This window comes from Nesoenas mayeri, assembly GCF_963082525.1.
Source record: "Nesoenas mayeri genome assembly, chromosome: 1".
In the NCBI taxonomy this organism is placed as follows: Eukaryota; Metazoa; Chordata; class Aves; order Columbiformes; family Columbidae; genus Nesoenas; species Nesoenas mayeri.
The window spans coordinates 185,227,149-185,252,805 of NC_137541.1; the positions used below are offsets into that span (position 1 = coordinate 185,227,149).

At 40.3% G+C, this 25,657-nt stretch overlaps 1 protein-coding gene across 1 annotated transcript in view; it reads right to left on the reverse strand.

Moving 5' to 3' along the window:
• Window positions 1–586: 586 nt before the first annotated feature.
• ATP7B (ATPase copper transporting beta) overlaps window positions 587–25,657 on the reverse strand; it is a gene marked incomplete at both ends in the record, with an annotated part of 28,965 nt that continues 3,894 nt past the window's right edge. The window contains 20 exons of the mRNA XM_080343907.1: window positions 587–851; window positions 2,293–2,395; window positions 3,151–3,268; window positions 3,379–3,582; window positions 5,160–5,302; window positions 6,634–6,780; window positions 8,108–8,306; window positions 9,869–10,051; window positions 11,491–11,685; window positions 12,436–12,570; window positions 12,785–12,939; window positions 14,050–14,177; window positions 14,317–14,408; window positions 14,594–14,827; window positions 15,380–15,554; window positions 15,915–15,991; window positions 17,429–17,590; window positions 18,474–18,637; window positions 19,771–20,007; window positions 21,506–22,733. Of these exons, the coding sequence (XP_080200033.1) occupies window positions 587–851; window positions 2,293–2,395; window positions 3,151–3,268; window positions 3,379–3,582; window positions 5,160–5,302; window positions 6,634–6,780; window positions 8,108–8,306; window positions 9,869–10,051; window positions 11,491–11,685; window positions 12,436–12,570; window positions 12,785–12,939; window positions 14,050–14,177; window positions 14,317–14,408; window positions 14,594–14,827; window positions 15,380–15,554; window positions 15,915–15,991; window positions 17,429–17,590; window positions 18,474–18,637; window positions 19,771–20,007; window positions 21,506–22,733 (4,344 nt within the window). The remainder of the gene's footprint in view (window positions 852–2,292; window positions 2,396–3,150; window positions 3,269–3,378; window positions 3,583–5,159; window positions 5,303–6,633; window positions 6,781–8,107; window positions 8,307–9,868; window positions 10,052–11,490; window positions 11,686–12,435; window positions 12,571–12,784; window positions 12,940–14,049; window positions 14,178–14,316; window positions 14,409–14,593; window positions 14,828–15,379; window positions 15,555–15,914; window positions 15,992–17,428; window positions 17,591–18,473; window positions 18,638–19,770; window positions 20,008–21,505; window positions 22,734–25,657) is intronic.

A 25,657-nucleotide genomic window follows, 5' to 3' on the forward strand; every position in this document is an offset into this window, starting at 1 on the left:
AAGAGACCTTTCAGAGAGTTATAGTCAGTGAAACACTGAAGCATTTTTGGTCCAAGAAAAGATGTATATGAATCCTAAATAGAAAGTGCTCTTACAGTGATGTGACAAGTTAGGATTCTTATGTACAAATACAACTTCCAACCACAGAGGTCCTTGTGCTGTATCTGTTTTCACTTGAACACATAAGTCAATATTTGGCACCTCTGAAAATACTTTTGCTTCATGTGCCCTTGAAAGAATAAAGTTAGAAAGAGTGAAAAGTAGGAAATTTGGTGCCCAGCAAACAGTCCAGAAGAGAGAAACTCTTTTAGACTCTGAAAATTGTATTTTTACATTATTTCACTAATGGCTGTGTGCAAAGGAGCAAGTTCATTACAGAGCCACAAATTCTTTCTGTCACTAGAAATAACTGGTGACCTGAAAAAAATCCACAATCCATACAACCCAGTATTGAGCTGAGTTGCAAATGTTTTGTGAGCTGAAGCAATGACTTCATGTACAACCTTGAAGCACTTGATGACATAAGCCAGTGCCTCCCATCACTGGTGAGGAGGAATTTTTCCTCCTGTCCTAAGAACAGAGTGCTTCAGATGTACTGTTCTTCATCTCCTCCATTCATGAGCAATGACCACTTGTCCCCGTCCTCCTCAACAAAACCATTACGTCTCGGCAGCTTGTCTGAAGTCAAGGAAGAGAGAGACACTTGGCTAATCTGATCCCAAGGAGCCGGTCTGGATGAATCCCTCCTCCTGTCATCCATTCCAATGTGAATGCTGATTTGGGAAGGACTAAGTGGCTTCATGTGGCCTTGAGCTTGTGCTTCATAACTTTCCATGTCTGGCTTCTTATAACTAAGAAGAAAAAGAGAAAAAGCAATGTGTAGAAATTACTTCAGCATTAGAACAGATCAGAAACTTACTATAACCTAAATGTTACCTTCATCTCAGATGCAATGTTAATGGCTAAGAGTACTGGTCACATGGTGTTAAGACATTTCAGTAGCAAAAGGGAGGGACACTTCAAATGAGGTTCTTTAAGAAAAATACTGAGTTTGCTGAATTATGAAAAGGTTTGTAGTAGACAATTCCAGGGGAATGGATTTGATGACCCAAAACCCACTTTCTAATTCAATATATTCTAGGTCAAAAAAAAAGCCCAGCAATGGGAAGTATGAATGGGCTTCTTCACATATATGCATTATTGTGTTCTCTGGAATCTGAAGTTCTGTTCAGCTGATTTGAAGCTTCAAGGAAGATGATTGTCCTACAGAATATACTGTCATACAGCTTCCATAAGTCTGAAGCCAAATACGTTTGGGGGGTTCTCAACCTCTCAGCACAATGGTGTCCAGTACTTAATGGAATCAGCACAAGATCAAAATAATTGGAGAATAAAGGAATTCCTTTATAGAAATTTATCATCCTTTGGATAACTACAAGCAGAAAGTTTTTAGGATTAAAATAATGTAGTAGTAGGACTGATTCTGCAAACAGACATGAGCACGTATGTCACTTCTATTATAGATTGTGGTCTCATAGAGCATTTGCAGGATCATGTTGCAGCAACAGATTTCCTATATTAGTTTATACAACACTGTACTGTACTATACAGAAGACCCCAGCTATAGTAGAAATATTTGAAGGTTTGGATTTATTTCAGACATCCTGAGAAGTCTAATTTTTGTAAGATGTTTTATCAAACTGCTGTTTAAAACAGGTCCACTGTAACTGCACCCAAAAAGCGCACCTAAAATGTAGCATTAAAAAAATAAAATAATTTGAATAAACTTGTTACAGTTCAGAAATTGACTCACTTAAAAAAAAATAGACCAAGATACTTTATCTGCAGCAAGGTGCAAAAAAATAAATACACTGCTTCTCTGTTCCTCTCTGGCTAAATTAAATAGACCCAAAAATTAAAACAGGTACAAATCTTTTAAAAACCATCTACTGCTGCATTATGGAGAACCATCTTTTGAATTATTTGTTCACTTGATATTCGCAGCAAAACCAGTGCTGATCATTACCTGACTTGGTATTGAACTAGATCTCCAACACAGGTGCTCAGATGGTATCCAGTCACACTTTTAGCTGCTAGTTAAAGAATACTCAGTCTAGTCTTTGTCCAGGTGTGTTCATAATAGTGACATCTGTCTCTTTTGGAGCCAAGGATTAGACAGAACAACCCCAAGTTGAAGGACTGTCAGCTATTTTTAGGTATGCAAAGCCCAAATTAACGTCTCGCGGCACTGCTGCCTATGGTCCCCCAACTGCACAGTGTAAGACAACTTGCCATTTCAGCTGCAGGGAAGACAGCACGACAGACACAGAAGAAGCTGCCATTGCAGCTGATCCCATCCAAGGCTGAAGCACGAGGCCAATGGGCATGAACACACCTAGAAAAAAAACATACGGACATAAGCCAGAGCTGCCTGTCCAAGTACAGACATTTCTGTTACTGCGGGTCGTAAAACAGATCAGAAGTTCTACAGTGTGACTTGCTGAGACCTCCATAAACACAACTAGACCAATATATATTTATTCACTTATTTCTAAATATGTCCCTTCCCTTGTAAGGGAAGACCTTTGCATTAATTTGGCTACAAGACTGCAGCCACAAGCTGAGACTATTTGTCCTTTCCAGTTATTCTGTACATATGAAACAAAGCAAAAGCAAGAAAAGACAAGGCAATAGTCCAAGCAAAGGAGGGAGAAGTTACTCATAAAGAGGAATGTCTGAAATAAGTTTTAAGGAGGAATTTGGAGCATGAGAAGATGTCTGACAGAAGAAGAGAGAATGCAAGTAGTAGGAGAGAAAATGCGTGATTCAGTGTGAATAAAAGAGGGAGCACTCAGAAGTGGGATGATAACTCTGAATAGAGCTAAGTTTGAATAAACAGAACAATCCCCAAGTACTGCTTTGTGAAATAAGAGCATGATTTCCATTTCATCATAAAATAATTCATTCCTAAGAGTTTAAAATTTGGGGAACAAAGATTTTTTCTACAACATGAAAAAAAAATTGTCTTCCTTCTGACAAGTTTTAAATACTCCAGTAACATATTTTTGGTTCCTTGAGCTGGAAATCCTGTGAAAGTCACCACATTGCTCAACAGAGCTTTTGTTTTTGACAAGATGAGCAGTCACATACCTGCTGCAATGGGTATGCCAAGCAGATTATAAATTAAGGCAAGAATCAGATTTATTCGTATTCTTCGAACTGTTCTCTTTGATAAGTGAATACTGGCAACTACATCCAGCAAGTCATTCTGCAAGACAGAAGAGCATTGAAAGTTTTCTGCATAGAGTCTTCAGAATACCAAACCAAAAAGGGGCGCATCAGTGATAAAAGAGGACAGGTCAGAACTGTAGCGCTCACTCGGATAAGAACAACATCTGCTGCTTCAATGGCAACATCGGTGCCTGTTCCAATTGCAATTCCAACGTCGGCCCTGGCTAGCGCAGGGGAATCATTGACACCATCACCAACCATCGCAACCTTCCTCCTCCCATTTTGGAGCTCCTGGACCTTTGCAACCTTGTGAGAAGGAAGAACCTCGGCAAAGACTTTTTTGATTCCAACCTGTGTATAAAGAAAGAAACACAACCTGGTTGGTGACATGCGTTGTGCTGAAAAGAAGAGTCATTTGCTGTTCTGGGTGAAGGGGAAACAAAGGAAGATCAACCAAACTGATTCCAGTGGAGGCAACACTTGCAAGCTACACAGAAAGCTGAAGAGCAACATGTCTTTAGTGTAAGAAAGGCATTGATAACAGAAACCCCATCTTTACTGCAGAGATGCTGGCAAACCACGCTCTGCTCTTAGCCTAATGCCCCACAGGGCTTCTGAAGCTCTACTGCCCTGGCAATAAAGTTTGATGGTTAAAACAGACTGTTTTCATCTAATCGTGCTGCTTGATGCACCAAAAAATGTTTCCGTGAAATGCCACATAGGAACCATATACAATCAGTTACAGGGGAAACACAGAAATGACAAGTATGTGCAAGTCTCAGGGAGACTATGAAAATAAAGCAGGTAGATAAATGCTTCTACCCATCCACATCTCAACTAATATGGAGTTGCTGCCAATGGCTTTAGCACTGTAGTTGAAAAACAGGTGGGGGTACTAAAGAGGGCTGGGATAATGCCCCTGTTTTGGCTGTCTCACCTGGCAGAGATCAGCTTTTCACCACACAAGGCAGAAGCTCTCTTTTAGCCTTTCAAAAAGTAACTTTTTAATAAGTTTTGAAGACCGGCTTACCATTTTTCCATTGGAAAGGAACTAAGTGCCAAAAATTAAATTAAACTGGAGGTTGGGACAGACTGAGCTTGTTTGAAAACTTCACGTGAATGTCTGGAACCATAAACTGAAACTTGTTTCTTAACTTCTCTTAACAAAGAAAGGAGGGGTGGGAAAGCAGTTGACCACAACTGAACGCAAAAAACTAAGTGTGAATCAAAACAGGAGAAGGATTAAAGCATCACACTGAGAAAGAAAACAGACCTCACAACATAGGAGAACGTGCGCACCAGGTGCTGGCTGCATTAGCTGTGTGGTGGGATATCTGAGGAAAGCAAGGTGGCAGATTTGAAGTAGATCGATGCAAAGAGGGAAGCGGAAAACTGAGAGAATGGAAATGTAGCAAGGTAGAGTGAGAATTTGGCTTTGCCTTTGGAGCAACATTTATAGTTTGAAATCAAGGAAATCTCATATAGACCAAACCTCTTCTAGACTGCTATGCTTCTTAACAATAATTCTTGTTGTAATTGCTATGTTACCCTTAAAGATAATGACAAGTTCCCACTTCTCTTATTGGGAACAGGACTAGACCTTAAAGGAATGTTTCTTCACCACTTAACAAACATGACTGCCCTTCAGTGAAGGGAAGCAGGAGGCTTCAGTTCAGCAACCGACTAATTCCTGCAAGAAACTCTGGGCTCTGGAAAAGTACTGACTGTGTGTCTTCAGTGGGATCTTAATGCAGCCACTGGCCTTTACTGTGCCATAGGACCTGACCTGATTTTCCGTCCAATTCAGGAAATGTTAATCTTCATTTAAGGTATCCAAGGAAACACTGAGTTCCTGCTCCAAATCCACTGGATAAGCAGAGTTTTAGAACCCCATTGTATGCTTTTTTGAGATGCAAAGAAGCAGATACCTGAGTGGCAATGGCTTTTGCAGTTTTTCTGTTGTCCCCCGTTATCAGCACCACATCTATTCCCATGTTTTTCAGTGTGTGCACAGCAAGGGCTGCCTCCTGCTTGACAGTGTCAGCTATTGCGATCATTCCACACAACACACCTGCACAGAGAAACATCCTCTGTTAGAGAGAGCTGTGGGACGCAAAGTGGCAGCAAGAGAACAGGACTTCCTCTCCACCACACCGTGGCAGCTCATGAAATGACACATTCTGAGCAATATTGGCACTCATAAGCCCGAGCAACTGTCTATAGAGTTTTCCAACTTATCGTTTCTTTCTTAGACAAACACACATTATTATTTCTTATTTATCTGTTTCAGACCAAGCAACAAACACCTTTGATATTTAGGGACCAGGAGGAAGTGGAGAAGTGAAGGGTAGCTTTTAAATATACCTGACTTCTAGATTTTATGATGTGAACAAATGCAATAGTGGGCCAGACAAAGTTTTGGTATTTGTGCCCAGGCCAGATGTTGAAACCGATCCTCTAGGAAGAAGCATATAGAGTATCTGGTTTTATGTCCCCTAATCTTTCAGGGTTGGATCTCTATCATAATTATTTTCATATTAAAGTGTTGCACCTGCCTTCCAACATATTGACACAAAGGTGCATCCACATTTCCATCATATGACTTATGAAAATCTCTCGTTGGTTTACCACTGCGTGTTACCTTTTGGAAGTAAGGAATTAAGTAGATTTTACACCCCTGCATCTCTATTTGCTATCCCTAGCAGTGACAGGAATGCCAGATGTACATCAGGGCTCTTATTTCCATGGTAAGAGCACTGGATTTTGCCAGACTGCTGACAGAGCCCAGAATGAGACATGCAAATGTCTCTGAAAATTGCTCTATAGGAGCACCAAGAATATTTATTCGGTAATTGAACCAGAGGTCCCATTTCAAGATCAGAGTTGCACTGGCAATCTGTCACCGTTACAGTAGTTTCTCATATTAAGGTATTGTCTGGGATCTCTTCCTGTGTAGCACAGAACAGAACCCCTCTGGCAAAACTCATTTAGTCTAATCTATTATATAATATTTGAATGATCTAATGACTCATCATGTTTATTCATGAAATGTTTTGAAATCAGTGATGCCAATAGGTTGGCCTGTGGTCCTTAAGTGATGTCAGGTCAGGATGGGACATGGACTGCACTGGCGCTGCTTTTCTGAACAACAGTCCTAGACAGCAGGAGCTTCAGAAGTTAATACTTAAATTAAAAACTACCCCACAAAATATCATAAACATTGTTCTGAGCTTAAAGTCTTCTAAGAACACCTTGATACTTTGCAGTTCACAAGCAGTTCTGCATTCAAAAATTAGTGGTATATTGACACTAAGCCACTGATCAACTGCTCCAGAGTTCGTTTTTATCCTTTCCATGGTAGGTTCAATTTATATTTATTAAGTCACTAAGAACAGCAGTTACCATCTATAGCCACAAGTATGGCAGTCTGTCCTTTCATTTCATGGTCAGTCATCGCATCATTTACATCATTGGCAATATGCAAGCCATTGCGTCGCATCCACTCACGATTTCCAATCAACACGGAGTATGTGTGAGATGCTGATGGACCTTTGTGCACAGACAAAAAAAAGAAAAATGAGCAACTCAAAAATCACAAACACAAGCCAGAGATGTTTGAGGATGGCAATGTCCGGCTGCATTTTCTATAGAAAGATATTCTGAAGAGTTTTCCTATTTTTTTTTCTGTGTGTTCCAGACCAGCAGTGGTCACACTCAAGACACAAACAGGTTTAGCCTTGCTGAAGTGCTGCTATCATGACCAAACACAAATGCACGGGCACTGCCTGAAGACAGCCGCATAAAACTTTTCTCCTTTCAGACTCAATCTGTGCCTGTTTATACACAGAACTGTATCATGAACTTAATGGAAGTAATTGCCTGTATTTGCCTTTTCCAGTTGGCATTGTTTTCCTGGGTAAGTGCAGTATGCACATTTCATAAATGCCATGCTGCTTTGTTCTCAAAACTAATGACTTCTTTTCAAATATAAAGGCTACTTCTGGCAAGAAAAAAGTAGTTTTGTTCTAACAAACAATGAAACAGTATGTGGAGCACCTCATTATGAATTCGGTCCAACTTCAAAAGAGCCATATGAAGCAGGTGAGAAAATACTACATTAACACCATCCACAAATGGCACAGCTCTGATGATTAAATTTCTTATTTCATTTAATTCTTTTAACAGCTTTCTCAAAAAGGTCAGGAGAGCCACAGTCTTCTGAAGAGAACTGATGAGCTTCTTAAGGAAGGCTTTAAATTCTTTTTCTTCCTCTCCTACACTACAAAAGAGCAAAGTGGCTTCCACAGGGCCTGAAACAAAGACAAATATATTGATCTAATAAAAAAAATCAGGCACTGCAATTTGGTTTGCAGATATAACACGCTTTATTCTGCATCTGCTGAATAGATTTTTTTTAAAGTGCCTTGAGAGATAAATAAATAGAAAACAAAAGATCCAAATTAATATGAAACTAAAGGGCAGGATATAAAAAAGTAGCAGTAAGATAACATATGCTAAAGGCAACTGTTCTAAAAGGGAAGATAATGCTAATTGGCAAACTTTGCTCTCTGCTGGACCATTCTTCTATCCAAAAGGGACATTGCTGGGTATGCCTTATTGTTCATGTGCTGCTTGAACCCATTACTGTAGTATCTAAATTCTTATTTACATTTCTGAATTTCAAAGAGACCAAGAGAGAAGAGAGAGCTTCAATATTTGTAAAGATGCACTTTGTCCCACATGTTCTTTGCCTCCTACTGCCATAAATCCACCTTCCTATTGTTCCTACTCTGACAAGATTGTTTTACAGTGGTCAGCACTGTTGATTCATCAGCCTGCACACTGCAACAGGCCATCACTTCGGGGGCAGACATACCATTTGACTCAGAGAGCGTGATCAGTGCATTATCTCCCAGAAGGGCACTGCTGTCCCCGTTCCTGTTCGCGTCCAGATTATCGACACCCTCCTTGGCCGTGCCCAGAGCGGCCTCAACACCTCCGACTTTGCAGCTGATGCCACAGCCCGGGACCGCTTGGAAGTCGGTGCAGAATCCCAGGCTCTGCGTGCCAAGCTCCTGCAGATGTAGCCACAGTAACTCATCGTCAGTCTGTGCTGCTCGGGTGGGGTACAAATATTAGATAACTCCTGACAAAAAAGAGGCCTCATTCCTCTTCTTGACAATGATGGATGGAAAAGCAGCATGGAGTATCGGTAACACAGAACTAAAAATAATGATGTTCTGGGTGTGCTGTGGTTTAGACTTCTAGAAAGGGGCAGTCATACAGATCACATCCAGGTCTCAGTCCTAGCAGCAGCAAACCATAAAGAACAACTTTTCCTGGCAGTTCAAGGACAAAGCAGCTACACTGGCGGTTCATGACCTTAGCCAAGACTCGGGACTAAAGAGAAATACTATAACAATAAGCCATACAAGTTCTAAAAAGATGCAACTTCTAATTAATCTCACAGACAAGTATCTGGGGGGGGTCAGGCCTTTTATATTTATGTAAAAGTACAGTGAAAAACTGTATCTAATTCCTGGAATGGTCTGGCTGGATAAGGAAACTGAGTCTTTCTGCTGAGATAGAGAAGCCAGCGAGTACCTGCAAGATGAGAAAAGGGATTACCTGGACCCTGTCTATGAGTTCCAAAAAATAATGGAGAAAATATGCATTTATAAACAGTTATTCTGGGTTGTCTCTGGAATTTGGAATTACATGTACCTTTCAGAGACCTTCTTACAACAGAGGGATGATAAAACAGGTGGTAAGAATATTAGCAAACAGTATAGCATTGCAATTCCTATAAGCCACGATACAGTAACAACTGGTACACGGGATGATTGCCGAAGTGTCAGGAAACTAAGACAAATTTGAAAACAGGAAAGGTAAAATACAAGAGAAGCAACTGAATCATTACCCATACTCTCTTTTTCCTTCTAAATTTATATGTTAACTTCCAAATTTTACCTCTGAAAGATCTATCACTATTAAGTTTTATATATTCTTGCAAATTATTTTTTCTGTAAATGAATTAGTGACTTGTCTTAGCAGAAAGAAATTACTTATTTAAACCAGGCTTCCTATTTTGGTTACTATTTGTCTTTTCATTCATCCTGAAATGTGTGAGGAACACATGCAATGTATATTAATAAATGACCTTTGAAGACTTGCAAAATTTTCAAGAACTTGAGTAATCAATTAATTTATTTGTGAAATTCACAAATATCACAGTTTAATATTCAGGTTTTAAAGCTTTTTGTCTAACCTATTCAGATAAGCAAATGACTAATAGAAGTGACTACAGTCACGTAACATACGAAATGTCACCACGCACAGTTGTTTCACAATTCTATTTTAAACGTAAGTATTTCTCCTGCATATAGTCCACAATCCTTATTTTCCCAGTAGTTCAGGAAAAACTTCTTAAGATCTTGCTCGAGAACTCCACAGCATTACCAGAAAAGCAAAGCTTACAACATGCCTTCTAGTATTGTCCAGATCTTAAAATCTGCCAACTTTCCAGCCTGTTACTTTTCAGACAGGCCTGTCCCTCTGTGACTTGTGTATTTTATACAACACTGCTGCATTTGCACAAATCCCTTCAGGCCTCAGATGAAATAGGAAGGCTCAGTACCTCTTTGCAATATTTAGTGACTGCCACTCCTAAAGGATGCTCGCTGCTGGCTTCTGCGGTGCCAACCACTGCCAGCACCTTCTTCAGAGGCAGCACCGCCGTGTCTCCCAGCAAAAGCACCCTCATGACTTTAGGAACTCCGCAGGTGATGGTCCCAGTTTTATCAAACATCACAGTCTTGATCTGCAAGAAATACACCAGAGTTACTGCCTAAGCCCTGAGAGCACAGGGATGCTCATAGGCTTATAAATACAGGCAAGACTTTAATAATTGGTTGACTACATCCACAGAATAAACCTGTAAAAATAGGGATTCTTCCGTGTGCCTTGAACTACCTGTACAGTAGGTCTCCTTATGCTTTCTTATTCATTCCCCATACATCTTAATCACTGTTACCACAAGGTATGTGATGCAAGGAGGCTTTTATAAATGCTGTTCTAAACAATTAACAACAGCACTGGGGAAAGAGGACTCAAGAAGCCATGTAGTGATAGAACAGGCAAGAGTGCAAGAAACTCCAGCAAGTTGCAGAAAAAACAGCCAAACCAAACCTAACCTCATGCTATTCACCAAATTCAGCAGTCACTTGTTAGCCAGCCTGGTGAGTCTTGACAAATTGGGAATGAACCAAAAAACAGCCCCACATACACTGAAACCCAAAGCTAAAATCAATTCTAATCCTGGAAATAAACAAGACACAAAAACAAGAATGAAAAAATCTTAACAAATTAGGTGCTATTTCCATTCCTACCTATTCCAACCCACCAATCTTGCAGAATCCAACAAGTCACCTAATTGTCCAAGCCATGACTGTAGCCTCACATTCAAAAGGTGGAAAGTCCAGACACTAATTAGCATTCATTTTTTTGTGTGTGGTTTTGTTTGGTTTTGTTGTTTTTGGGTTTGGTTTGGTTTGGTTTTTTTGCATAGCCTTGGAAAAACTTCTGGTTGATGCTCTACAATTTCCAGTAAGAACAAGAATTACTTGTCTGATTAACTTATTCTAACCATTCTTTTCACTTAAAATGTTCTGCCTATGTCTAATCCAGTCTATCATAGCATGATTTAAACTCATATTCTTTTCACTGTTTGTGGACATGTTAAACAATCTCCTCTTTCAACCTCCTTCTCCTCTTTTAATCAGTTTTCTGTCTTTGAAGGGCTTTTTCTGCCTCCCTTCCATCTTTCTTCTATGGACTAAAAGAACTTCACATCATTCTGTTTTTCTCTTACATCCTACATTTTAACTACTCATCATGAACAACATGCATTTCACAACAGCGCTCTGAGGAAAGAAGGAAAACACTGGATTATTGGGCTCTTTTGCAGAAGAGGTAAAGAGAGTGCAAAGTCAGAAACCCCTGAGGTCACGCAGAAGATTGATTAGCAGCCTCACTGACCTAAGAATGCAGGAACTGTTGGCTCTTAATGCTTTGCTGTGACTACTTTGAAGAAAGAAGGTCAGATCTGCCATCTTTACGTTAATGAGCAGCAACCAACAACAACAAACCACTGCATTCTGCAGTCGTTCTCTGGACCAGCGGGATTTTCTGGGAAATTAAAATTATATTTCATGTAGCAACAGCTGGGTAAGCTACAAGAGTACAGAAAGAACTATTAACCTTGTGTGCCATTTCCAGGGGTTTTCCGCCTTTGATGAGAATGCCGTTCTGCGCAGCCACTCCGGTGCCCACCATCACAGCTGTGGGGGTAGCCAAGCCTAAAGAACAGGGGCATGCGATGCTCAGCACAGTGATTGAGGTTTGAAACGCAAACCTCAGTATTAGCTCAGCTTTCGAAACGTGTTTGTTCTGATTCTGTGAGAAAAGGGAAGAGAGGAAAAAAAAAGAGAGGAAAAAAAAAAAATAAAGAGATGTATGACTGTTGATGGAAGATAACACAGATGTACAATCAATCACAGCCATTTCAAAAAACACATTTACCTGGAAATATCCAGTATAGGAAAGAAATCTATTATTGTTACTGTAATGGTAGAGAAAGGTCAATGTTATGAATTGTTCATTTTATGGTGCCTTTTTTTCTGCTCAAGCACACATATGCTTGACTGCTCTCAGACTCTCAGATGACAAAATAACTTGTTGGCATTTCCTTTATAGCTTAGCAAAGGAGAACCTGTTTCCAAGTAAACAAATCCCTACAGTTGCTAAGCACAGCAAATACACATCCAAAAGATAACAGAAGCTCATCTTCTTTCTAATGCCAAACCCACTATTTGGCATCAGGAACAAGGATGTCCAAAAATAAAAAGGCAATATATGAATGGCTCAGCTCCTTGCAAGTCAGGTATAGATCAGCTTTAGTCCAGAAAGACTGACAATAATTTCAGTTTGTAGCAATGCCATGCAGAACGAAGGAGTAGATGTAAAGGTATATTTATACCTGCAGTTAGATTTTAATTTGTGTAATTATCTGTTCCGTGCAGAAACCATCACGTTGTACAAAATTATTTGCCAGGCTGCAACATCAAACCCTACACACAGAAGGTATGTTAATTACACTGGAGGGTATCCTAACAACGAAATCCAGCTCTTAATGGAATTACTTACAGGAAAATATTTTTGAATAACATCAAAATTTATAAAACCAATTGTGATCCATACTATCAATGTCACTGTGGAAATGATGATGATAAATGGAACAAAATATCCACTAAACTTATCTGCCAGTTGCTGGATGGGTGCCTGTAAAAAAAAAGAAAAAAAATAATTTTTATGTTTATGATCAAAATACATAAATAGGTAGAGTTTATTAAAATATCTAATATCCTTCATCTGATTCTTTTTTGACGTCCAGAAAAAACAGTTTGTTGATCAAGTAAATATGTAAAAATATATATAATATTTTTCTTATATAATCAAAATCTGTGAATAAGGTTTTATTTTCAGTTATTCTTACCTTTGACATTTGAGCTTCTTCCACTAATTTCACGATTTGTGCCAGAGTGGTATCATTACCAACATGAGTTGCATTAACAAGAACTGAGCCATGTGCATTTATAGAGCCAGCAATCACTGTGCTCCCAGGCTTTTTAGTGACTGGCATAGCTTCCCCTAGAAAGAAAAGGTAAGAATAAATAAGACGATGCCCCTAATAATGGTGAACATAGTTCATTAGCATGGAAATCGTATGCTGGCAAAATCAGCATGCTCAGCAATAACAATGAGAAATCACATATTGTATATCTCTGTATACATGAAGACATGTATAAGTGCTGTCATACTTCTGTAAACCTTTTCCTAGGTTTAGTTTCAAAGCAAATGCTGTTTCCTTGGTCCTAACTCTCCAGTATGCCATCCCTCAAAAGGGCCAGGAGCAAACTGATCGCAAAAGGAACTGCTAAGAATTTATCCAATTGATACTTTGCATAGCCATGGGAGTTTGAGCAATCTGTCTTTATTTCTGGCACCCTCAGTTTTCAAAGACTTGAAAAGTCAGCTCTGTGGCAAAGCTCCTGTTCTTGCGCTGCCTCTCCAATACCAGCTCTACAAAACCTCTATTTTCTCCATTTTTAGGGTGCTCTTAAACTAAGGGTGTCCCTGTTCCCCAAGCAAAGTAAATACATAATTAAACCAAGTAAGACAATGCCAATGTAAAGGTTTTATGTCCTTTACCTTATTTATAAGAACTGCACAATGCAGCAAATCCTTTTTATATTCACAAAATGAAATTAAAATTTCAGAAGCTGTGAAAAAGTCCCATGACCCTTATTGAGCATCAAGTTGTGAGGTTGTCTTTCCCTCTTCTTGCTCACTGGGAGACCCGCATCGGAAGCCCTGTTCAGTGCCCACGCATACACAGCCCAACACCTCAGCAATATTTCCCCATCGCCCTTTAGAAGTTATTTCTGAGAAGGTACCATCTCTACAAACACATTCCAGGGGAAACTCCCAGCAGATCTCTGGAATAATGACAATAATGTTTAGATGGTACCCATCCCATCAGTACGTTAGTAAAAGTGACCAAACTGAGCTGAAATTGTTCAGCTTTTTAGGGTGTGTGCAGATGTGAGATTTTGATTCAAGTTCACAAAGGCCAGGCACAGTGTTCATTAAGGTGGGAGGTTATTCAGACAGCAGCTTTTGGGTTGGGTCTTCACTCTTTTCATACAAGAAAATATTCTAGAAGATTTCACTTCTTTGCGTAAGCGTAAAGGAAGTTACCAGTAATGAGAGACTCATCTGCCATAGAACTGCCTTCAATGACCTTTCCATCCACTGGGAACTTTCCACCAGGAACAACCTTTACGATGTCACCCCGTTGAACCAGTTCAACAGCTATCTGCTCCTCCCTGCAAAAGGCACAAGTAGAACAGACACATCACTTACACCATCAGGTTCAAAAGAATAAAGATGCTTTCACATTAACTGCATCAAGACTAGTCTGTGCACCTAGGCAGGCTGAAGGGGTTTTGGTTCATAAATATATACCTGATGATAGAGTGGTCAGGTCCAAGAGTCACCACAGTGGCTTCTGTGGCTTGAAGAGATATAAGTTTAGCAAGAGCTTCTGAGGTCTTACTCTAAGAAACAGGGAGAAATGTTTAAGATATATTGAGATATACAAATGCTGATGTCTACTTAACACAATGAACACTAAACGACCTTGTATAATATAGGCTACACCAGAAACATATGACTCAAAATTCCTCTGAATAGCTTTTTTCTGCTCTTATCATAAATACAAAATAGTGTGAAGATGAGTTACCTTTGCTATGTGTTCCAGCCATCTCCCAAGGGCAATGAACACAAACAACATTGGAGGAGTGTCAAAGAAAGTGACAGGGCTTTTCTCCGCCTTTTCAATTATTGCTACCATCAGGATCACACACGAATAGACATAAGCAATCGTTGTGGCCAGTACAATGAGCACATCCATGTTGGCCATCTTGTGCTTCAGCGATTTGTAAGCTTGTATGTAAAAATACCACCCACCGAGAAACTGTTGGTGTAAGCATGGACAGACACATATTAAGATCACAGCAGTGAAAGCAGGGAGTACACAATGCTGCCTATAGCAGAATTACAAACATGTAGTAGATAAGGGAAAGCATTGCTGTCCCATGCAAAGTTTATATTGATGTAGCTTCAGTGGAGTGGTCTGACTCCCCTATCATCCTCTCCTTGTCCACACAACAACTCTGCCAGTTAAATATCATCCTTTTCACCAGCAATGCAAAGTAAACAAGGCATATTAGCTGAAGGGGTTTACGTAGAGCTACCCAATTAGTTTGCAGCTGATCAGGTGTTTCTTCATTTTACACTACTTTCCCCACTTGGAAAACTATCTGATGCATCTTAGGCAAGAGTAAGTGCTGTGAGCTATTACAGAATGGACAACCTGCAGTAAAGTGCCACCCCATTCTGCATAGATGGTACAGACAAGAGGGCAGGGCTAATCCACTAAACCTTTCCAGTCTCCTGCCCTTATCACATCAGATTACATAAATGGGAGAGGAATAGAAAGCAAACACCTAGGAAGTACTCGACATACCTGAACAAAAGTGCACAGGACAAAGAAGAGAAGATTTAAAATAGATAATCCAGGAATGATATTCTGTTCCAGCACCATAGACCCATGGTGCTCACCGTCGGGTATTAGCATATAAATCATTAGGATTAAGACAGGGATACCAAACAGTAGGCTGCACAAGAAAGATTTCCGCCACCTGAAAAGTAGAAGCTGTAAATCCCTGGTTGTCGTACACCCTGCAATCCCCAGGCCAACCAAAGTGCTCACACCACAGAGCTTGGGGTATTAGCACTGTACTAACACACAGCTTCAGCATATTTGGGAAAGATCCAGCACCTCAGGACAGTTTCAGTGTCTCTTACACATTTAACTGCATAGACTTGTATCAGTTAAAAACTGAAACTAATGAAAGTAATAAAAGTACTTGAACCAAATGGCAAATCGTAAAATTAAAAATGCCTTACACCAGGAGAAGTTAAATTAACTGGGAGGTGGGGGAGGTGAATTACAAGAGGTGATCTATACATGTTCCTTAGTGAGAAAAAGAAATACTTACTGCTGTATTTCCTTTTTATGGTCCAGGTTATGTGCATTTGGAACTCTTCTAGCCACAGAAGCATGAAAGCCAATTTCCTTTTTATTGAAAGGGGAGGAAAAATGAGTTAGTTTTGATTAAACTAAGTGTATTACTTTTAGCATATTTAAATGACAATACTTCTGGAAGAAATGTCAGAAAAGGACACTGTTCCATATTTAATAAATTCCAACTTCTGATCTATTTTTAGATCCTGCCAACGTAAGAGGATATTTCAGGCAGTACTCAAAATGTAGACTGCAAAGGATTTCTGCTAGTATATACATGCACAGTATATAGATGTAGTAAGTGTCCCAGGTTCCTTAGGCACAGCTGGAGTTCTGCTGCCCTCCTCCTCAAGGGAAATTTATGCCCTTTCATCTCCACTGGAATAAGTATGAGAGATGGGAAATATGACAAAAGTAAAAATGTGCAAGCCATGGGACTAGTCAACCTTGCAAGCATCTCCTTACCACCACAGTTGAGTAGATACACCTGAAGTTGAAAATCAAAGTGTTTAGAATCAGTTTAAATATGTAAAACAGGAAACTGCAGGGCAAAACATCCCAGAAACAAATATATGCAAAAAGACAGTTTTCACTGATGCTTCAGTGAGGTACTGCAGTAAAACCACTCACCCCGCCCCCCGCCAAAAAAAAAGCACAATACATTTAAATTTCATATCTGCATCATGAGATGCTCCTGTGGCAAGATGCACTTCACAGAACTACTCTACCAGCCTGGAGAGTCTACTAGTTAACATGTTAATTACTGCTGCCACATCAATTCTGCAGTCTAGGAGCTTGTTTCTGACCAAATGCTCTAGAACACGACAGGCAAGCAGTCTCTCCCGTCCTCCTGAGTACCCACTGCATGTGTCTCATCCAGTAAGCTCTCTTCCCTTCTGGTGAGGCAGAGAAGGAGAAGGTTTTGTCTACACCTGGCCCATGGTAACAGCAGATTTTATGATCTGTGTGGTTACTGGTAAGCCAGGATTTTTTTCCTTTAGTGGCTGTATCGCAAACTCTTTCAGTTTAAGAAGTTCTCCTCTGAACTGATGTGGGAATAAATGCCAGTGTATACGGAGATGTGTAATATTTGTAGTATGAGCTGTTGCAAAATTTATTTTACAGCCTCTTTCACTGGCAAGAGGAAGAAGTATGTTTTTCTGAAGTATCAACACTTCACTGAAATGAGTGGAAGTCAGAGACACATGATTCTACACACAGAACTGCAAGGAATTAATATCTGACACTTTAACCACTTATAGATAAAAAGGTTTCTTTTTGTAGTTTTTGGGCTGTGTTTTTAGAATAACAACCTGGGAGACAATGCACTACCATGGAGAACAGCAGCTCCACCACAAGAGCATACAAATTTATGGCATTACCATGGCATCTGTAAAAGTCAGTAAAACCTCCCAAATATCAACTGCTTTATTTCCTTTTTAACTTCACCTTATAATTGTTCCTACATAGAAAATTTCTAAAGCCTACCTCAATTATTTTTATAATATCTCGAGGTCCAATAATTTCAGGATCAAACTGGATGTGAGCTTTGCAAGTGGCAAGTGCAACTGAGGCGTAGAATATGCCATTTGTTCTCATGAGTTTGGATTCAATATTGTGAACGCAAGAAGCACAAGTCATCCCTGTAATCTACAGAAAATAAACATTTAGGTAAAGTTAGCAGTCTCCCACATTCATACGATATTTGTGGATGAATTTGAAGGCAAGGCCTCCCCGTGTCACAAAGGCAATAATGACTATTTAAGCTCCGCTGGTACTGACCCAAGGCTTCCGCATGAAGATTTTATAGACCTGTCTTAACTGAAACAAAGCTGAGAACACAACTATCTGCTTTTATTATAAAATTCTGCAACGAGCAATTATAGTCACAGCTATAAATTTGTACAGCAGCACTTGTACATTTGTATTAACTGTAACAGCACGGCTAATATAGTTCTATCAGCAGCTACATTAACATTGCCAAAGTCAAACTCTGCACGTGTAACTTCATCTCACTTAAATTTTCCTGTGGCTTCAATAAGGCATGTTCCCACTTTCTGATCTATTAGCACAACTGCAGAGTCTGTCTTGTAGTAGGTATATATCAGAGAATAAAAATAGACTTTTGAAGAAGCTCTCCCTCATATAAACAATTTACTAATTTTACCCCAAATTCTCAGACCTCTATACAGAGCCTTAGACATTATCAGATGTATGTGGTGAAACACTCGCAGTTGCTCAGTCTGTACTGTTGACTGAAGTGCCTTCACAAAAACGTTCTGTTTCATTTCTCCTTGCTAAGAAAAGTCTGTTCTGTACATACAACTATCCGATTTTATTTCAGCACCCTTGGACAGGTTCTTCTAAGACACATTGATTTTGTCTTTTCAGCAATTAAGAAAAAATAGTGTCACCCGTGAGAATGGGCATGATGAACACACAACTCCTTAAACAAAAGCCTTTGCAAGAAAATGATTCTTCCAGACCTGACTTTTCGGAAAGCAATATATAATTTCAAATACACATGACTTACAAGAAGCTCCACATTTCCTTCTGTTTCTGCATGATCTTCTATGACAGTAGCTTCAAAACCCAAATTCTGGATCAGCTGTGCTATTTCAAGAGGCTGTATGAATTCTGGCTTGTATTTTATCTCTGCTTTACCTGCCATCAGTGCAACCAACACTGAAACAATTCCTGCAGTGGCAATAATAAAAAACATTAGATAACGTAGCTCCTTTGAAGGGAAGAAAAATTATTACAAGTGATTGTCAATGAGGGCTGTAACGATTCAGAGATGAGCATAATGATTTCTCTCTGCCTCCTTCTAGTGTTGTTCCCTAGTCACAACAGAAAAGTTTTTACTGAGATCCAGCCACACTTTTGTTCCCTTCAGCAAGAGTTACACAGGGAAGGAGGTGAGTTTTGCTATGGTCTAATGAAGCAATCTCTGCACTCATTGCTGCAAGCTCTACCCTGGACTCTCTAAGTTTGGAAAGCCCTAAAGACACCTCACAGCACAATGACACGCCTTTTTCTTTTCTAATTTTTCACTTTGTTTTTTGTTTGGTTTTCCTTCTTATTTAAAATAAATGAATATTTTTTTAAAAAAATAACATAAATCAACATTTAGAGTTCAAAAGCAAAACATAAAAATCACAGGCAAAAAAATTTTCTCTGAAGTGCTAAAGGTTTCTTGAATTTTTAAATCAAGGCAGTGAAACCACCACTGGGAGACTGGGGGCATAGGAATCCACAAGCAAAATCCTCCGAAGACATGACCACACAAATTAAATCAGACATTGCTGAGGCTCATCTGTTCATATTTTATATGGCTGGAGGAAATGCAGCTCCAGTCTGCAGGCTTCTAACCTAATAAGCTTTGCCTTCCTAAGCTAATATAATCACTTGGGCACTGGAGCCACACATTTGTTTGTACCTGCTTGTGCACATGTCCTCTGAAGGTTGAGTTTCACATCACAAACATGTCAGAGCTCTCAACAGCTCTGGAAGAGATGGATTGCTCTGTAAAGCAATAAGGCCCTGAAAACTAAATGAGAAACATTTCTCTGGTCTTGTCTTGAGCCTTATTTGAAATTTTGATCACATTACAACAACTTGCTGTTACAATTCAAGTATGTCCATCAGGTTTGCCCACTAGTGCAGCAGGATAGTTAAACAGTGACATAGATACGTTAGCACCAAGAAAGGGCATTAAGTCTATTTAACCTCAAGATGTTGTACCACAGCCTCTTCTATTAACCACATAGAATACCTTTTCCAGCCCGTAGTTCCTTATAAAGTCATTATAGGAATCTTAAATTTATTACCATCTTCTTTTTGCAAATTTCTTTCAATGGTGGACACACATGATGCGCAGGTCATGCCTGTGATTTGTAAAAAACACTTTTCACTTGTCACTCCACTGAGCTGGTTTGGCCCATCAAGGTGAGGACTGTCTGAAAGAGCACCCGAGGCACAGCCTTGGGGAGGAGGCTCTGGAGCTCGAGGCTGCGCGGCAGCGTTGCTGGCGTCAGGTCGGTGCCTACGTTCTCCAGCAGCAGTATCTGGAATAAATGCACAATAAACTTAACAAACACTATCCACAGTGCGACTGGATGACATAAAACTACAAGCAGGTCACATTTATCAATCACGTAGGTCTCTTAGCTTTTTGAAGGGTGACATGGTAATACTGGTCTCTTCATGGAAATAATACAGATTGTTACGATGAGTATAACAATACACACTCACCAGTACCACTTGCATGACCATTTAACTCTACAGAATGGGTTTTCTGCTTTCAGATGGCAAATGATTCCCTCCCATATCCATGCCTAGACCTGACAGGTACCTCTACTCAATAAAGATATAATTGTGTCTAGAAGGTCCTTGTCCAGCACACAGAACACAGTCCAGCTTCACATCCATTCTGTCCTTGTTGACATCTATGCAGGATGCACAGCACTTCATCTCAAACAAGGAAAAGGACGAGTTTCTCAACAAGTTTCTCTTTATGGCACAATATTTACACTGCTAGTACTGCAAAACAAGTAGTGGAAGGATTTGCAGCACCCAGGAGACCTCCACACATACAGACGCATTGCAATCATTCTTGTTCTTTACCAGATCCTGAACAGACACCCAACAGCTCCAGCTAAGTTCACGATCTGCCTCCTTTGGGCAGAGGCCTGTGTGAGGGAAAAAGAGCTACTTCTGAATGTGTTAAACACAGCAGCTCCACTCCTTTTCCACAGGTGGATCAGGAAGATTCCCACCAACAAAATATGAACTCAACTAATCATAATTAAACAGGATATACAGGTTCCTTCTCATCAACAGCAGTTCTATAGATTCAGAGAGATTGGACCCACAAGAAAAGCTAATAGGATGTGGTCTATTGGGATCAAACGAATTGTTCTAGGTGAACTACAGCACTATCTCAAAGCAAATTTGTTGAGTTCAAGCAGACAAATATTGCGGCATTTGAAATTCGCTAGGGAGGTGATTGTGCACCATAGCAACTTCTTAAACATTGAGCACATGTACAAAACGTACAAACTGTGCTGCAGATGACATGGAAAAGCACGTGGTCCCACCAAAGAGTACCTGCATCTTGCCATTTACCTCACTTAAAGTAAGGCTTAGTAAAGTAGGGCTAGTAAAAATACTAAATAAATAAAAGTCAAAGGGTTAGGACACTAAAATATATATTTTAGTTACGTAAAAAGTGGTTTAAAATGAAAGACATTTCATTTGTGGACACACAGGAGGAACCTACTTCACTAGGTAAGGGGATCTGCTGTTTGAAACACCTACTTCCAAAACTTTTGGCTTCATAATGTTAACTCAACTCTTCCAGCCAGTGGTGCAGTTATTAAGGGCTGAAATTAGCTGCTTCACAGCTGAAATCTCTCTCCCCTGCTAAGTGAGGTCAGGTCAGGCCAGTCCTTCAGAAAAAACAATGCCAGTGTGATGTTCTAAGAGTTTCTCTCCAGAAGAGTCTCAACACAGCTGTTGCATGGCCCAGCTTGGCACGTTACCCATGGAAGAAAAAACACTTACCTGTCAGCACAGAAGCATCAAAACCCATGTCTTCTATGGCAGCCCTTAATTCTTCTCCATTAGTGACAGCTGGATCATAATGTATGGTCCCAGTTCTGTCAGACAGAGAAACAGCTATACGTTGCACTCCTTGTCTCTGTGATATGGTCCCTTCTATGGACTGTACACAGGAATTGCAGGTCATGCCATCAATCCTAATGACAGCCATGCATGTTGTGTCTTGCAGAGTCTCTCTGAAGTGATCATGTAGCAAAGCAGATGGTGGAGATGCTCCCTTATTAACTTCTGAACCATTAAGGAGACATACTTTAAAGTTTCCAGGTGGAAGAGATTCAATAGCTTGCTGCAAAGCTGACAGGGTAATTAAATTTGGGCTATACTCTACCACAGCATGTTTATGCTCCAAAGACACTTTAATACTTTGTATGCCAGGAAGATCAGATATATTTCCTTCAATGTTTCTGACACAGGACTTGCAGTGCATGCCTTCTATCCGTACAGCCACCGTAGCTGTGCCACTTGTCTTGGCGACCAGAGGGTCCACCCCATCACTCTTGAGACCTGCTGGTGTCTCCTTGGGGTTTGCATTCTGCAGGAGCCCAAGACTGAGGACACCCAGCTTCACAGGGGCTGATTTACTTTTAACGGTGCAGTCATACCCCAGGTTACTGATATGGCTCTTGAGGTCATCAGGCTGAATGATGTAAGGATAGTAAGCAACAATTGCTTCCTGGTTATCAAGTGACACCTTGATTTTCGCCACACCATGCAGTTTCCTAATATTTCCTTCAATGTTGGTGACACAGGACTGGCATGTCATGCCTTCTACCCGAAGCTTAACTACTGCTTCTTTCAAGGACGACAAATTTACAGTTGCTGTTGTCAGCCTCTCTTCCACTATGCTGGCGTCAAAGCCCATATCCTGAATTTCCTGGCAAATCTGTTCAGGACTTATTTCCGACTGCAGATACTTTATTACAGCGTTGTTTTGTTCAAGGGAGACTCTAATACTCGCAATGCCCTTCACCTTGGATATTCGGCCTTCGATGGATTGCACACAAGATTGGCAAGTCATTCCCACAATGTTGACGGCCACGGTGTGTTCTTGGGAAGACGCAGAGGTCACAGTTTCAAAGCTCTCCTCGTAGCCCATGTTGTCAAAAGCAAAATTGTGTTTCATTGTAGGCTCCAGCTCACAGCCAGGAGGAGAATCAGTGTTGGACAAAGCCTAAAGAGCAAGAGGAAAAATAAAAATAAAATGCATGTATCTTTAGCATTGTGGAAGCACCAATATTCTGCATGTGCTCTCAAGCACATACAAGAAGTTTTCTCAAGTCAGTCTACTCTGCCAAAACACTTCACAATGTTAACTTACACTTCCAGTATATTACCATTTAGCTACATCCACAGTGATGAATCAGGCCTCTGACAATACTCCTAAGCAGCAATCTGAAAAATATTCACTAGGGATATAAGAGCAAAATTGTCCCAGTATCTCCAATCCAGCCATTTAAAACTTGAGCTGTCTGCAGCCACAGGGCATTTTCACCGTGCATCCCAAGCCCTGCTCTCCAGAGCACACTGTCACCTGTACCAAGGGTCGCAGCATCGTGTGCTGAATGTCTCTCCGCAGATGTCAGAAACCAGCTCAGTTTGTTCCACCTGCTATTGCTCAGCAGGAGTTCAAACCAAACCAAATCAAATGCCCACAGAAAACAGAATCGAGAATTTGCCGAGGGCCTCAAACAAGCTGGCATAGGGAGGACCAGTTGCATGATGTCTGAAGACCTGTATATAGGCACACAAGGACCTGTACTGTCTGCATGTATACACATCTTCATGTTAAAATCTGTATCTGACAAAAATCTTTAAAATACACAGACCTATATGCAGATACTTCCACTACAGTTTAGTTTCATTGACCTCTTTGTGAGGCACCTAAAAAAGACCACACATCGAGCTGCAAGAACTCACAGGTTTGATCCAACACTGATTTTCAGGATGTAATGGCCAGTATCGAAGTACGTTGGTCAAAAGTGGACTATCCATTAGCCACATCATAGGTTCCACAGTATTGGGATTCTACAGTTTAGTGCATTCAACGAAATTGAAAAAGAAATATTAAAAAAACAAAACAACAAAAAAACCCCCCTACAATGGCAATGCTTCTTGCAGAACAGGTAATCAGAACACAGACTCCATCATCAAAGGGAATTGCTGGTGACAAGTGATAAGGAAGATTGAGAAAGTGAGCAACAAGTCCCAGATTGTCAGGTTTCATGGAAAGAACACCAACATTCATGTCTGTGACTTAAGGCAGTTTTAACTATTAAATATCTAGGTGCAGGCTACTGTGATGAATCTGTTCACTTGCCTGCAAAGCCACGTGCTCTCCACCAGTCAACAAGGCACCTAATGCGGGGCATTAGTGCAGGAAGGGGGTCACCAGATCAGGCTCAGTACCTCAGATCTTGTTCCTACCACTGACAAGAAAACTCCCTCCTTGGTACCACAGCACAGATGAGAAGCATTTAGGCCACTTATTAACACTAGACTGCATCCAGTTCGTTTGACGCAGTATTCAAAATTCATTAACTTGATTTTGTTTCATGCTTAGACAGCTTGGGAGTAATGAGGTCTGGGGTCATGACCAAAACGGCAAAAAAATTAACATGAGAAATTCTCTTTCAGCCTTCTCCATATTGTATTTATTAGAACAGGAGGAGGAATGAGCAACTTCAACCTTTCAGCATTATGGGGCAGCCCCTCGCTATCCCAGCCACAAGCTCTACTCCCGTGCCCCCTCACTCTCTGCTTGGCCTCAAGGCAGCACTCTGGGGATGCTGGAGAAGAAGAGTCACAGGAATATTTTAGGCCAAAGACGCCTTTTACCTCTCCCTCCCACAAGCCTGGCAGCACGTTCCCCTCTCCTTGCCGTTCCCAGAAGTGACTGAAATCCCCAGCGTACACGGAAATGTGCAGCCAGGCCCTCCTTTCAAAACAAAATATATATAAACAGTTAATCGGGCCTCCCAGCAGAGGTGATTCCCCATGTTAGTGCACGCGAAGATGCTTATTTCCTCCTATTTGTGCATTCCTACAGTTTAAAATAATAATACAGCATTGTTTATGGAAAAGAAGCGAGTCTGAAAATGAAAGCAGTTTCCCATCCACCACATTTCAAAGGCTGCTTAAACTCAAACATGCATTTATTGTTATTTCTACCTCAGTAAACATTATTTGAATATTGTCCCTTGCCTCCTCTTCCCTATCTCCCACCCCAACCCCCCAAGGACACTTTGCTGGTGGTGGCCAACTGTCCTTATCACAAACACCCAGTAAAGAGAAAATCTGTGTGCAAGTCACCCTGTACGTTTACTTTGGCTCATATGACAAAGGCATTTGCCTTCTGCATCCTTTGGCAAAACAGCCTGAGAGATGAGTGAGACAAACACCCTCCGTTCTCCTGCTTCCCTTTGCCATGTTTCTGGCCGCCACTTGCAGATGAAACCAAGGAACTACCACAGGTCTTATATCCTCCCATGTGTTCCCTCCACCCCCACACTCACCAACCATCTCAGTCTTCCTAGGTACCCAGTGGTATAAAATAAATTAAAATTAAATGAATTAAAATATTGAAGGGTATTTCTCATCCTCCAGTCTTTTGAAAAGCATAAAAGCCAGGATTGATTCTACTATTTAATGCATTGTAAGCCACAGAAACATCAAAACTTGGCCAGCACTTTTCATTTTGGATAAAATGCTATCCCAACATTCAGAAGAACTGGCAGAAAACCTTGTTTGTTACTTGACAAACCCAGATGTTTATGCTCTGCAGAAGAAAAATCCTTGCACACAAATTTTCAAATTGCAAGATAAAAATTAGACAGAGGAAATGGATATTAAAAAATGCAAAATAGCACTTAAAAAATCTCTTAAAAATCAACACAAAACAAAGCAAAAAGTTAAAACCACTACAAATGCCAAATCATTGAAGAATCTCTTCCCAAAAATCAGAAATGTGCACAGTTTCAAACACAATATTTGCAAAGTCCTTCAGTATTGATTAACAGCTTAAAAATATATATATATACACCTATGTGTGTATTTGCGAGGGGGTGTTTCTATGCTAGATCAGAGGCACACAGGAGG